At 40.1% G+C, this 15,113-nt stretch overlaps 1 protein-coding gene across 1 annotated transcript in view; it reads right to left on the reverse strand.

Annotated features, from left to right (window-relative positions):
- Positions 1-2,837: 2,837 nt before the first annotated feature.
- Frrs1l (ferric chelate reductase 1 like) overlaps positions 2,838-15,113 on the reverse strand; it is a 31,867-nt gene continuing 19,591 nt past the window's right edge. The window contains exons 3-5 of the mRNA XM_046452025.2: positions 14,083-14,221; positions 10,310-10,556; positions 2,838-6,921 (exon numbers count right to left, since the gene is read on the reverse strand). Of these exons, the coding sequence (XP_046307981.1) occupies positions 6,749-6,921; positions 10,310-10,556; positions 14,083-14,221 (559 nt within the window). The 3' untranslated portion in view covers positions 2,838-6,748. The remainder of the gene's footprint in view (positions 6,922-10,309; positions 10,557-14,082; positions 14,222-15,113) is intronic.

Here is a 15,113-nt window from a genome sequence, read left to right on the forward strand (position 1 = left end):
CCTCTATAGGGATTTTTACCTGGCTACAACAATGTGATCTTCCTCTTGGTCAGACAAGATAGGCTGCCATCTTCTCCACAGTCTGTAGATTCAGAGAGCCTTGAGGGAGACTTAGCAGTGAAAGGATTTAAAACAAAGAAACAGAAAAACAAAATGCAGAGCAAAGCAATACAGAATTATAAACTAATTTTAATTACATCAACAGGAAGAATTTCAAACTATGTTGAGAATTTATATTTTAAATCTCGTTAATATATTCTGACAATAACATAATCCTCTAAAGATAAAAGTATGATAGCAAAGGGACAGAATAATCATTAGGCAGCATTTAGGAGTATTGTTACCATTACTTTACATAAATAGAAATCCATGTCTTTTTAGTAATTAATGTACCACATTGTCTGAGTAAAAATTCACATAGAACAGGCTTATAAATATACATTTATATGTAATCTCAAAATCAATCACAATTGAACATTTGGTACACAATTATTATAAAACAAATATAACCCATCAATGTCTATTTAAAGGCATAGTTTTTACAAAATAGTATTTTCTAGACAGTCTCAAAAAAGTATATTAATACTCCCAGATCCCAGATTGTTCCAGCACATCAACACATCAGGGGGAATAAGGCATGTGGCGAAGCTGTGTCACTCATCCAGGTGACCAGGACATTCTAGGTGATGAAACAGTAAGGACTCTAGTGACCTGGGCAAATGCCACACCACTGCAGTACCCCATAACCTCAATGAATTGATTATTCTCCAGAAGAATCAAACTGAATAGTTTTTCGCCTAATAGCAAATATCCAGGAGAAAAGTAACAACATTTAACCAAGCATCAGTGTATTTTAAGGGAAAAATCCCCCAAATCTTAATGAGTCACTAAGTTTTAGTCACCTGACATATTTAAAATCACATTGGCTTAGCTACTATTTTCATGAAAAAGAACTTATATGCAAGTCATCATTAAATATAAAAACAAAGAAATCCAACTTGAAACTAAATAATTTTCTAATTAAATAAGTGAATCAGGAGGCTAATTAAATATGAAGCATGTATAGGTTGCATCGACATGCCAGTTACCTAACACTAGTCTTGGTTTCTTCACTAACGGTATAGAAAAGTCAGTCAAGTTCAACAATGATACTTTATACGCTCTTAACAATTCATATAATATTGAATGGAAGAGGCAACCCTTGTTACAGGAATCCTTTCTATAAACTAAATTGCTATAAACTCAAGGGTAGGTTACCCTGTAATACACATAATGTTTTACCTCATGGGTTTTAAAGTATTCATGAAATCAGAAACAAAAACAGCCCTGATAAAGACCTTTAAATGCTCATATATATGCATTTATGTATAAACACACCCACACCCCTTCAGGTATGTACAAATATATATATAAACACACTGAGAACATCAAACTATTCACTAAACATAACCAATTCTGTTTAGAGAGAAAAGATATACAATATATACAATAACAAAGTACACACATCTCAGCATATGGCCTCATGCCCTGGTTCTCAAATATTTTCCATTACATAAGGTAGATGCCATGTCACATGTGTAAAACACTCCTATGAGTATAGCACATGTTGATAAAACTTAAATTACTTCAGGGAAATAAATCACTCTGACACATTGAAATCATCACTGTGAAGGGCAGTTCAATAGTAAAAGTTGCTCATGATTGCCACAGCTTAGGTAAAATATGTAACTTACCCAGCTCTCTGCTTTACTGCCACCTACCTGTTTTACATCAAATCCAGAAAAAAAATATTAGAATATAAATGCATGCGAATATCATTATGCCATTTATTTATTTCAGTACAGGAGATTGAACCCAGGGACACCTTACCCCTGAGCTATATCCCAGTCCTAATTATCTTTTGTGTGAGGACAGGATCTTACTAAGTTACCCAGGCTGGCCTCGAACTTTTGATCCTCCTCTCTCAGCCTCCCAAGTAGCTAGGATTACAGCTGTGTGCTATCATTCTTGGCTATGCCATCTATTTATAGCAATAAATCAACTATAATTTATTTTTAAAATAAGATATTCAATATTTTTATAGTAAGCCTGTAATAAATTGTTGGCCATATAATTTACCACAGATCATGATACACTGCTGTGTTCCTGACCAACAGCAAGTGTGGGAAAAACCATAGTACACAAGCCAAACCCAGCCTGCTTCCTGTTTTTGTTCAGCCTGCAAAGTTAAGAATGGGTTTCACAATTTTAAAGGGCTTTTAAACATCAAAAGAACATTCGTGACACGTGAAAATGATATGAAATTCAAATTTCTGTGTCAATTAAGTTTTGTTGGAACACGGCCATGCTCATTCATTTACATGCTGTCTATGGCAGAATGGAACAGCTGAGACACAGAGTGCAAGGTTGAAAATACTTACAGCCCAGCTACACAGAAATTTATCAAACCCTGGCTAGAGCTAAGTGGTAACCTCAGTGATAATATCTTTTAAGACAAAATCCTAATATAGCTATTAACCTTTAATACAGAAATAGCAGTAAATTCCATCTAGGATAAATGGAAATCCATCCCTAACTTGTCCAAACTTTCTAAATTCTTTAATGACAAAAGGCAACCCAACACAATTAAATATAGCTCCTACATTTTATCTGAAATCGTGTTTATAAATTCACCTTTGAGACTAGAGTAGAGCAATAAAAGGGCATTGGAGACAGGCCTGGTGACACCATCTATAATCCCAACTATTTGGGAAGATGAGGCAGGAGGATCACAAGTTCAAGGTCAGCCTCTGCAATTTAGCAAGGCCCCATCTCAAAATAAAAAACCAAAAAGTGAGGGGGATATAACTCAGTGGTAGAGCACCCCTGCGTACAATCCCCAGTAGCACAAAAAATAAAAAGGTCATTGGATTCCAAGCGAGGATATAGACTTAGGTTTTAGGCAGGTCACTTTTTAAAATAAACTAAGATAAATACATTCGTCCCATTTTGCCTAATGTGTATAGTATTTTTTAATTTAATTTTTTAAAAAATTCATTCTGGGGCTGGGGTTGTAGCTCAGTGGTAGACAATTGCCTAGCATGTGTGAGTCACTGAGTTTTATCCTCAGCACCACATGAAAAAATAAATAAATAAACTTTTTTTTAAAATGCATTCTACTGTCATGTTTAACTAATTAGAACAATTTTTTTTTAATTGTGAGGAAAAAAAGCACTAAAACGACTGGTAAAGTAATCAAAATGTTTTTAAGCAGGAAAGAAAGTTGATACAAAATAAAATGTACTTCTTTCCCCAATATAACTATAAATAGTCCTCCTATTCAATGTAAATTACTAAAGTGGAAAAAAAGGCACCTAGTTCAGTTGAATATGGATAGCAGGTTTCACTGAATACAACTTTTAGTGAATCCACATGAAGGTGCAGGAAATCCTCACCCCCCAGTGCCTTTGCTGTTCCCTTGTAATATAAATGCATGGATTAAATGCTCTCTAAAGTCCTTACCAGCTGTGGTGATTTATGCCAAATGACTAGCCTCATTTTTTTCATCTGTAAAATTGGATTAATAATTGAATCTTCCTATGGTCATGAGGATTAAATGGGTTAATCCACATAAAGTGCTTAGAACAGCACTAACCACATTCAGCTATTTACAATTATTCCATTCGGGCATTTTGGGAAAAAAAAAAGAATGGAAGGAATCAGTCTATAGAGTTTTAATTTTAGCTTGTCTATCAACTGATGATTCTATGAGACGATGGACAAATACTATTCTGCCTCCCTAGTCTGTGTGGATTTTTACTTCTGCACAATGATTATTGTGTTAAAATGTCAACTAGGCTGGATGTAGTGGTATGCCTCTAACCCCAGTAACTCAGGAGGCTGAGGCAGTAGAATCACAAGTTCAAGGTCAGCCCAGGCAAATTAGCAAGAACCTGTATCACAATAATTTTTTTTTAAAGGGCTGGGAATGTAGCTCAATGGTAGAGTGTTTAATTTATATGATCCTCTAGGTTCAAAACCCAATTCTGTGGGGAGCTGAGGAGTCAACTAATGTTCACTGTAGGCAAATTATTAGCACTGTTATTAAGGATCTTCCCATTTCTGTTTCAAAAGACAAAGTTCAGCTGGGCATGGTGGCGCACACCTGTAATTCCAGCAGCTTGGGAGGCTGAGGCAGGAGGATCACAAGTTCAAAGGCAGCCTCATCAAAAGCGAGGCACTAAGCAACTCAGTAAGTCCCTGTCTCAAAATAAAATACAAAATAGGGCTGGGGATGTGGCTCAGTGGTCGAGTGCCCCTGAGTTCAATCCCCAGTACCAAAAAAAAAGTTCAGCATTTGATAAAAGAATAATTTGTGGTTTGATTGAAGACAGAAGAATAAAAAAATGTTGGCCAGTCTGGTAAAGTATATGAAATACATGTCTTTTGAACCAAAGATGATATGCTGTCACATCATAGCTTCACCTATTTATTTTTTTCCACATATGTTTGCTGAGTACTTACTGTGGAGCAGTATCTGCTCGGTGATGAGTAATGAGAAACAGACCCTGCATTAGGGAATCAGCAGGGAGGGCAGAGTCAGTGATTAAAATGAAATATGGTGAGTGTTATGAGGAGGAAGCCCCTAGAGGCTATGGGAGCACTGGGTAGGGACCTAACCTACACGTCCAGGGGACTGGAGGAAGAAGTAACTAAGGTGAGACCTGAAAGATGAGTGGCTGTTCATCATACACAGGAGGCAAAGAGTGAGTGAACATGGGACACGTGACAGAGTGGGCAGGTCTGAAGAACCCAGAGTCCTTCAGTCTTGCTGCGACTTAGTAATGGAGAGGTGATAACAGAGCTCACCAACTTTGCGTTTTACCTTTGGGCAAGGAGAAGTCACTGGAAGTGTTAAGCATAGACATGCAAAACCATAATCAAAGGAGTGAATTAGTGAAATAAGCAGTTGATTTGAAATGTAAGTGGAAGGAATCTCCACTCATTTTTTTCCTGCCTGCTACTAACTGAAGTCTCTTTTTTGTTTTAATCTATTTATAGATCAATTATTATACACATAAGAGAGTGAAATACAAAAATATTTGCTTTCTTATTTACAATGTGGGTTCCTGCATACTCAATATCCTTACTCCTAAACAACCATTAGAGCTGAGAAGGTGACACACAGGCCAGGCTCAGCCACCACCACCAAGGAAGGGCTTATTGAGGTCTTGGTAGTCAGATGTAGTCTTGGGCTTGAATCTGGAGTTCCATTGTTCACCTGATGTCATTTTATTTCTCCCTGTCTGCAATGAGGGGTGTTTCTCCTATATCTCTTGGAAGCACTTGCTAACTGTGAGATGTCCCAGAGCATCAAGGTCTTCCTTCTTTTGGTTCAGGCCCAGAAGAATGTGAAAGCTTTCCCCACAGGCAGCCTTTCACCTCTGACATAAATCTCAAAGGTGGCTTTAGAGATCACAATCTCCAGTGCCATTTAAACACAAAGTCATAGCCAGCAACTGGGGCAAGTCAGAGGACTCTAGAACACCATGCAGAAGTGCCTCTCAGTAGTGTGACTGTGCCCACAGAACCCTCTTCTCTAGTGGGTGGCTACCACAGACGTTAGGAACAAAGGTATACTTGGGCTTCTTTTTAAAAAAAGAAACACATTACATCAAGGCATTATTATGAATGATGCTGACTGCCAGACCAATTCACAAGCCTGGACATTTTGAATGAATACTTTAGGTGAATTCATTTTATGGGTCATTTTCCCATTTTCTAATTTAAAAAAAAATCTTTTTTTATTGGCTCCAAATCTCTAAAATCCCCCCAAATATTCATATAGTATTAAAATGACTTAAATTTTTAGTAAGATAATTTGTCTATTATAACACATACCTAATCATGCTGACATACTTAATCATGTCTGTTAACAACACATACTTTAATGCATGCTGACTTTGACAACAGAATTGGCAATAAGAACAGATGAATACCTTCATTTACAAAATATAATAGTAGAATAGTCCAAATTCTAACTAAGAATGCCCATTTTTTTTAACTATTAAAATGATTTGGCATCAGGAACATTCACAGTTCTGTTTGTAACCTTTTTCAAACAGCTATAAAAATGTTTGCTTATAGCTACACTCTGAGAAGAAATCAAATAGGTATGAACAATTTTCATATTATTATAACCTTCCCCATCCTTCCCATCAACTGTGTACACATCTAAAAAGAACTTATGTTCTACAGAAATTTGCTCAAAAGACTGACTGTGAACTTGTGATACCCAGGGAGGTTCTCTTTAGTAATACTCAAGGTAACTCTCTTGGGCTGTAATACTCAGTAAAGATTGTCCAGAGACATGATTTCTGTGCCTAGCTCTTCTCTACCTTGCTAAGTGTTATTTAACCAAATAACCAAGGTACATGGCATGTGAGTCATACATGAGCAGCTTTCCTGAATCTCAAATCTTGCTAAGATGGTCATTTTAATTTTTTATCAGGCCAACACAGAGATCTTGTGAGACTCAAATAAGAAAACATATTTGAAATTGTTTACAAAAGTTTTAAGTACTTCCCAAAAGTAGGATCATTATTAAATAACCCTCTTTGACTAGAAAAGAAGTTTATTCTTTCTTCCAAAAAGCTGAAATCATGAGTTTTTAAATAACAGAAGCTAAAATTATACTGGATATTTTTTAAAAATATGCTTATACTAAAGACTTTCCAATCCATTGACTCCGCTGGCCTTGCAGCTATGGCTAAGGGGTTCCCATCAATAAGTAGAAGGTCAGGGCAACAATGAGAAGCAAGCAGAACGGAGATGAGAAGGTCTGATAGGCAGCTGACGGCATAAAAATGTCTTCATACTTGTAAATACTGACAACGCGCTCTGAAGCCGGTGGAGAGTCTATGTCATGGCGGGTGATAGAGCCTTTAAGAAAGAAATAGAAGGGGAGGAGCAACTGAAAAAAAGTACAGATTTAAAACAGTATAGGAAAGCAACAGAAAAAGTAAAGACAAGCCTTCAATGTGCAACGTGCACACAGTGACTGTAACGATCTGGAATCAGGATCAGAGTTATCATCAGAATTCTCTATAATTTATTATGAGGAACACAGAAATCAGCTAAATTTATCCAAAAATGACTGGCTCCTATTAATCTTCTCCTCTCCTTTAACAGATCAATGGTATTGATCTGTCTGTGGCATCTCTGTTTTAGGGCTGCTATTTAGACACCATAGTATGAAAACATGCTTAACGCCAAATGCAAAAAGTGAATGTGGGTTTCATCTTTAATGACTTTCATTTCTTAGCAACAGGATTCCAAACAGCAAAGGCTACTAATTTTTTCCTCTCAAATCTCTCTCTTATGTATGAGTCATTGATAACTCCTGGTGACACAGCAGTCTCCCTTAAGGTGGAAGCCCTCTTCCATTGTCTGCAGCACCTATAGAGGCAGCGTGCCTCAGCTGAGCCAGATTGGGTGTATGTCCATGTGAGTCTGTGTGTCTGTCTGGCAGAGTAGGGAAGAATGGTATAGAAAGTAGGAGGACCAAGATACCAAACAAGTCTGGGGGTGGAAAACTTTATGACCTGATTACAAGAGGGCAGAAGGAAAGGCTATGTTATAAAAGATTGTTAACGGCTGAGGGTGTAGCTCAATGGTTCAGCACTTCCCCCACATCCCCTGGACCCCATCCCTGGTACCACAGTAAATGAACACACACATATGCACATGCATACATAAAAGATGGTTAATAAGCAGGGTGTGCATCCACAGCCCCAGCCACTGGGGAGGCCAAGGTAGGAGGACTGCTTGAGCCCAGGAGTTTGAGGCCAGCCTAGGTAACACTGTGAGACCCTATCTCTTAAAAAAGAGACATAACAAGCTGAAGTTGATTAGAAGTGACTGACCTTCTGAAAATCCAAATGAAACTTGGGTTAGAGAAACTAAGCCATGTGAACTCAGTGCAGAAATCTCTTTTTAACTAAGGCTCAAGTGAGGGTTTTTAACATAATCACTACTAGGGAAGCCCAGCCAAACTTGACATGTGAAGTCTACTCCAACCCTGGCTCCTATCAGCACAAACAGAGTTAGCACAGAGATTCTCCCTTCCACGGGGCCCCCTCAGCTCTCCTACTTAACCTCACCTCATTGGTACCTGCATGGTCTCCTAAACTTAGCAGAGCACCTCTGGCTTATGCCTCCCTTGGGATAAATCTAATCCACACCCTTTCCATCCTTAGCTCAGTTTATCCCTGCTCAGAGAATGGAAAGAATTTGGTCACTATAAAGGCATTACAAGGGCATTCAGGAAACAAGAGGAGCCCAAATGTGTACAGGGAGCAGGAATGTGCCTGTTGTGCTTGGAGACAGTGAGAAGAACAGAAGACTTTTAAAAAAAATATTTGTTTTATTTACCTATTTTTATATAGTGCTGAGGATTGAACCCAATGCCTCACACAAGCTAGGCAAGTGTTTTATCAGTAAGCTACAAGCCCAGCCCGAGCTCAAGTCTTGAAAGAGCTTATCAGGAAAAGCCAGATGGACTCAGAGAGGACTTTGAACATCAGGCTAGGATGCCAGACACCTAGGAAGATGACCCTCTGCAAATGCAGTAGTGCCCCCATCTGTGTTTTGTATTCTGTGGCTTCAGTTGCCCATAGTTACTCAGGGTCCAAAAATACAGTAACAGATTTAAGATATTTTGAGAGAGAGTGAAAGACCACATTTATACAACTCTTATTACAGTATATCATTACAATTATTCTATTTTCTATTATTATTGTTGTTAATCTCTTATGGTGCCTAACTTATAAATTATGTATAGGGAAAAGCCTGTATATATGGAGTTTCTGGTATCCAGCAGGGATCTTGGAACACAGTCCCTGCAGATAAGTGAGGAATACTGTACAGCACTTTTCAATTTATAAAGCCATTTCAAATGCTTGTTTTCATTTAATCCTTTCAATAATCCTAGGAAGCAGATATTATTATTATCCCCACTTTAGATATAAGGAAATGAAGTTCAGATTTTAGATAATAGGCTAAATATTATATAGCTATACCAAGGGCAAAATCAATACTCAAACTCAAATATTTTAGGCTCCAAATCCCACCACTTTAAATGAGTTCATTTCTCCAGACTGAGATCTAATTTATTTCCCAGGGTACTGGAAGTACTTGAAGGCATCATTGCAGATCCACTGTTGGTAATATGGGAAATCAGCAAATGAAAAAGGTGTCACATATGGTGAGAGGCTTCTAAGTGTTTTCCCACTTGGCAACAGGCAAAGAAATGTGGGTCATGCCATCTCCAAAATGATCGATGCACACAAACTGATGGAAATAAAACAAGATCAGATGAAGCAAGGAAGAGTCGCCAGGCGCACAGTGAAGAAAGGTGCCGTCACCAGGAGCCAGAGTGAGTTCTCTGCACCAGGACTGCAAACCAAAGCCACCCACTCCCAGTCAGGCCACTAGCCTGGTCAACCAAGAGGAAGGCTCAAGACACAGTGTCACTGGACTTCAGTGATCTCTAAGGGGTCTTGTGGTGTTCTTGGATCTCTCCTGGGGAAATGCTGAAAAGCCTTCCTCACTAAAGTGAGGTCATCCGTGGATCAGCATCTCCAGGAAGTTTGTTAGAAATGCAGAAGTTCAGGCCACACCCCAGACCTGCAGGAGACTGCATCTTAACACTACAACCAGGGAATTCCTATGCATACGAATATTTGAGGAGTAACAGGCTAAATTATAGGGTAATTTGGTGGATTTGTGACTACCAGAAGAGACTAGTAATGAAATACTTGCTGTCAAGCTCCAGACAACTCTCCCTAAGCCCTTTCCTTCAATACTTTTCTCTTTCGAGGATGAGTTAAGGGCAAGCACTAACTGGAGTCAGACAGACAGGACTGGATTTCAGTTCTTCCACCAGTTAGGGGCATTGCCTTGAGCAAGTTTCTAAATCTCTCTAAAAGGAGAATAACAATGTCTAGACCTCTATAGGATGCAGTGAGGAATAAATGGATTTGTTGTGAGGATTAAATAGCCCATACCTGCCACTGGGAAGACACAGGACCTATTTGTTAAGCACACAGCCCACCCTGCTCCAGCTAGCTTGTCCTTGCAGCTTGTCATTTGTCTGTGCATGTCATAAGACTGTGATAACCTACTAAAGGTAGGGGTTGCCTCTCCTGTTTCTTTTGTATTATTCAAAGTGCTTACAGCTCTCTTGCTTACACAGTGTGACTTCAATTCATAATGAACACAAGCACAGTTGTGTCTGGTGCTTAATGTGGAGGCTGAAATATAAGCTTACCCTGAATGGCTGGGCCCCAGGCAAATAGGTAATACCAACTCAAATGCAGATCCACGATCGTTTCATCTCTGGGAACATTCACAGGACGTTTGAATCGGCAGGTGACACGATTGTTCTCAAAAACTCCTTCTTCATCTCTGGCAGGATTTCTCTGAATCTCTTTTGCCCACTGGCCCACGTTATAGAAGTGCTGTATGCGGACCCTGCCATTGTCATCGTGGACACAGGCCATGACATCGTCACCACCCTGACACAGAAAATGAGTAAGACGATAAAGTCGTGGTTTGTCTTTTGGGAACATTTCACTCAGAAATATACAGTCCATCCCTTCTGTAACTTGAAATCCCATCAAAAAATTATTTGGGGCTGGGGGTGTAGTTTGTGATAGACAAATGCTTAGCACATGCCCAGGGGGTTCAATTATCAGCAAAAAAAAAAAAAATCATTTCAAATGCCATTAAAAAATTTGAACCAAGTGACCAAAGTCAGCATCACCATAACTGACATCAAGTGCCTCCTGATGTACATAGGTACATTATCACCTATATACAAGAAATTTTCTTGCCTAAAACATATCAACTAATCTAATAATGAGAAAACAATCAGACAACCCAAATTGAAGCTCACTCTGTAAAAAGAAAAACTAGTCTATAATCTTCAGAAGGGTTGTTACGAAAGACTCCAAAAACTAATTAATTATTAGCTAATTAATAAGTTGCTGAGGCTGGCTTTGGACTTGTGATCCTCCTGCCTCAGCTTCCCAAGCCACTGGGATTACAGGCATGTGTCACCGTCCCTGGCCTGAGCTTCCTAATCTTAACAGCCCTACCATTCCAGGACAGGAAGAGGTCCCTCCTCATGGGAGCCAGCTTCTGGGTAGGACCACACCTGCCGTTTCTCCTGACACCACCGTGGGAGAGAGGTACCCCCTGCATTTGTATCCATGGAGTCTTACCAGATGCATCCACTGTCCTACTGCCTGGACTAGAACCGGTGGAGGCTCATTCTGCTGGTGACCTCGAGAAGAACAAAACTACCAGGGTGGCCACCCGCTGACACTGCCCCCTCAGTCTCTTTGTACCCTGTAGCACCAGCCTGTATCCAACTCCTTAGCAAATCCCATCCCTACTGGTTTCTAACATCCAAAACCGGAGCCCTCCTCACCATCACCACAGCTGAAACCCTGGTATGAGACACCCTCAAAGTAGGCAAGGTGAAGAGAAGTGGGCAGGCCCTCTAGACAATGGCAGCTACAGGTGCAAAGGCCCAACAGCCTGAGAAAGTCCGATGGTGTTGCACTTTAGATATGTGGTGTCCTCCCAAAGCTCATGTGTGACACAGGGCAAGAAGGTTCAGAGGTGAAATGATCGGGTTATGAGAACCTTAACCCAATCAGTGAATTAATCCCCTACTGGGGATTCATTGGGTGGTAACTGGAGGTGGTAGGGTGAGGCTGGAGGAGATGGGTCATTGGGGACATGCCCTCATGATATATGTTTCGTATCTGGGGAGTGGAGTCTCTCTACTTCCTGATCATCGTGTAAGCCACTTCCCTACACCATGCTCTTTCACCGTGATGTTCTGCCTCACCTTGAGCCCCAAGGAATGGAGCCAGCTGTCTATGGATTGAGACCTCTGAAACCAGGGGCCTCCAAATAAACTTTTCCTCCTCTAAAATTGTTCTTGTCAGGTCTTTTGGTCCCAGGAGTGAAAAAGCTGACTAAAGCAGATGGTTTGGGAAGGAGCCTGGCACGGTGGTGGGGCTCAAGAAGAAAGAAGAAAGAAGTCAGCTGAGCCATTGAGGTGAGAGAGACCACGGCCTGGCCTCCCAATGCCCTGCCTGTTCCTGTCACAGTCCTTTCTAAGGTCCAGGTGTTTTCTGGCCGGTGGATATTTTGAAAGACTGAATTGTTGGATCCAATTCTCCACTGCCCTGTGGTAGATTTATGTAGGCGTATTTTTGCAAAGTTTCTTGGTAGGGACAGTGTACTTTCATTCTGAGGTTGGCTGTGTGACTTGCTTTGTGCAATGAAAGTGTAGCAGCTGTGATATAAGCAGAGATCTGTGACTGGGACACTGTAATAGAATAGGCACATTTGGTCTCTGCGCCTAGTTCCTAGCACACAACTTATTAAAAAAAAAAAACTTGAAATCTCTGGAGTGGAAAGAGTGTTTTTTGTATGCTAATGAGATGACTAGTAGCTGGGACCCCTACACAGCTTCAGGAGGGGGGCTGGTCATCAGAAAAATCAAGGCATGATGACTAGAGGATTGGGACTTTCAGTCCCACCCCCCAGCTTCTGGTTAGAACTGATCACTAAAGGCCAATGATAAGATCATAAAAACCCAAAAGAAAGGGCTAGCAATGTAGCACAGGGGTAGAGCACTTGCCTAGATGGAATAAGTGGTAGATTTGATTCCCATCACTATAGAAAATTAAAACAAAACCAACAAGCCCCCAAATAACAGGGTCTGGATGAACTTCTGGATGCTGAATGTAGATGCCTGGAGGGAGGTGCATGCCCAGGAGGCATGGAGCTGTTCACCCCTTCCCCATACCTTGCCCTAGATGTCTGTATACATGGCCATTCATCTGTATCCTTTGCAATATCCTTTATAATAAATGGAAGTTACAGTTTTGATCTAAAATGTCACCCAAAGGCCTTTATGTGAGAGGCTTGGTCCCCACCCTGTGGTGTTATTGGGAGATGGCAAAAACTTTAAGAGGTGGGGTCTAGGGGCAGGAAGTTAGGTTACTGGGCACATGCCCTTGAATGGGACATTGGGACCCTGACCTCTTCTGGTCTCCCTTCCTTCCCTGCTGCCATGAGGCAAACAGGATTCCTCTACCTCATGCTCCTCACCATGATGTACTGCCTGGCCACAGGTTCAAAAGCAACCATGAAATGAGAACCTCTGAAACCGTGAACCAAAATAACCCTTTTCCTTTTACACACTGATGACCTCAGGTAGTTTGTCGCAGTAATGGAAAGCTAACACAATAGGTAAATGAAAGTAAAGTGCTCAGGGTTCTGTGAGCTACTCTAGCAACTTAATGAAACTGTGGAAACTATGATTTACAGTTCCCACAGTTGTACAGCTCCCAGGTGTCAGAAGCACAGGTTATAACCCAGGACTTGAAACTGGCATCTAAAGTGGGGGCTGTCTTTTGGGACTGAGCCTTTAACCTGTGGGATCTGATGCTACCTCCCAGTAGATGTGTCAGAAATGAATTGTTAGAGGACATCTACCTGGTATCCACTGGAAGATTGCTTGGTGTCTGGTAACAGTGTTGAGTGTGTAAGGAGAGAGAAAAAGCAGTTAGAATTTTCCTCTTACGATGGCTCGTCACTTCTGCTTCTGCCATGAAAAATCATGCCTCTATGGCAGTTCCTTCTAGATTGACTAGAGAAAACCTGAATCCATCCCACCAACTGCAGCCAAGTGTAGCTGAACCCTACTTAAAATGGGCTGAACCCCAGACACACCACACATCTATGAGCAAGAAATAAATGCTCACTAGTGTAAGATATTCAGTTTCAGGGGCTCTTCCTGTAGCATCACTGTGGCTATAGCTGAGATTACTGAGCCACAAGACATTTCATATGCTAACAACCAACCCTTGCCCTTAAGTGAGCTAGAAAGTTTTTTTTAACTTGCAACTAATATAATCGTTCTACTGCTTGGATCAATTTATATGCTTCCTAAATCTAAAGAAACCCAGCAAACTAAAGAGGAGAAAAAAGCAGATTCTATCATAATTTGCATCTTACCATTTTCTTGTCTGAAGAGAATCCAACTGCTACCCAGCCATCTGTGTCTGCACTCAGCTCAAATTCCACATCAGCCCCAATCATCCGGTAGCTAAGGAAGTAGTCACAGGTCTCTGCGTTACAGCCTGGTTTCCCATATCTGGAAGATGTGTCAAAAGAGACATTATTGGGCTGGGATTGTAGCTCAGCAGTAGAGCACTTGTCTAGCATGTGTGAGGCCCTGGGTTCGATCCTCAACACCATATAAAAATAAATAAAATAAAGGTATTGTGCCCATCTACAACTAAAAAAAAATAATAAAAATTTAAAAAGAGACATTATTGCTTCTGCTTATTCACATATAGTAACAGATAGAATGCTAAGCAATATTACTAAAAAAAAAAAGGTCTTTGCTTACTGGGGTCTCAAAAACAGTTTTACTCAGAAAGAACCGTGGATATGATCTGCTCCACTTTACAGACATATAAAATGAGGTCCAGAGAAGGAAAGAGGCTTGGCTCAGGCTGCATAATGAAATCAAAGACAGCAACAGGATGGGAATGTAGGTCTCTAAATTTCTAGCCAGTGTTCTCTGCATTATATTGTAATTTCTTAAACTTTAGGAATTACTGAATTATTTCTGAATTCCTTTAGAGGAAAAGGATTCTTTAAGTTAATAATTTAAACCATTTTTTGTTAATTAAAATGTACACCACTTCTTTTTACTTATAAATTTTTGTAGTTAAAAACAACACAAATTTAGAAATTAAATATAGATTAAACAAACAGAAAAATCCAGGAACACTAAAATTCCCAGCATTCATGTTATGGATAATGTGATTTTACTAAGAGTATACTACTGTTGTGTATGTGGTGTGTCTGACTGTACCCTGCAGGGATTTTTGAATGCAGCATGTTATTACGGCAGCCCATTACATGATGGCTCAACTCCCCAATTTATCTGTTTGATTTGCTGCAAAACCCTCACTTCTACAGTGCACCAAATGAACAAATAACTCATCTGGTGTCCATTGAGCCTAAATGCATCATTG

Source organism: Marmota monax, unplaced genomic scaffold, assembly GCF_021218885.2.
Source record: "Marmota monax isolate L192 unplaced genomic scaffold, Marmota_monax_Labrador192_F-V1.1 WCK01_AAM20220418_F8-fsc00020, whole genome shotgun sequence".
Classification (NCBI taxonomy): domain Eukaryota; kingdom Metazoa; phylum Chordata; class Mammalia; order Rodentia; family Sciuridae; genus Marmota; species Marmota monax.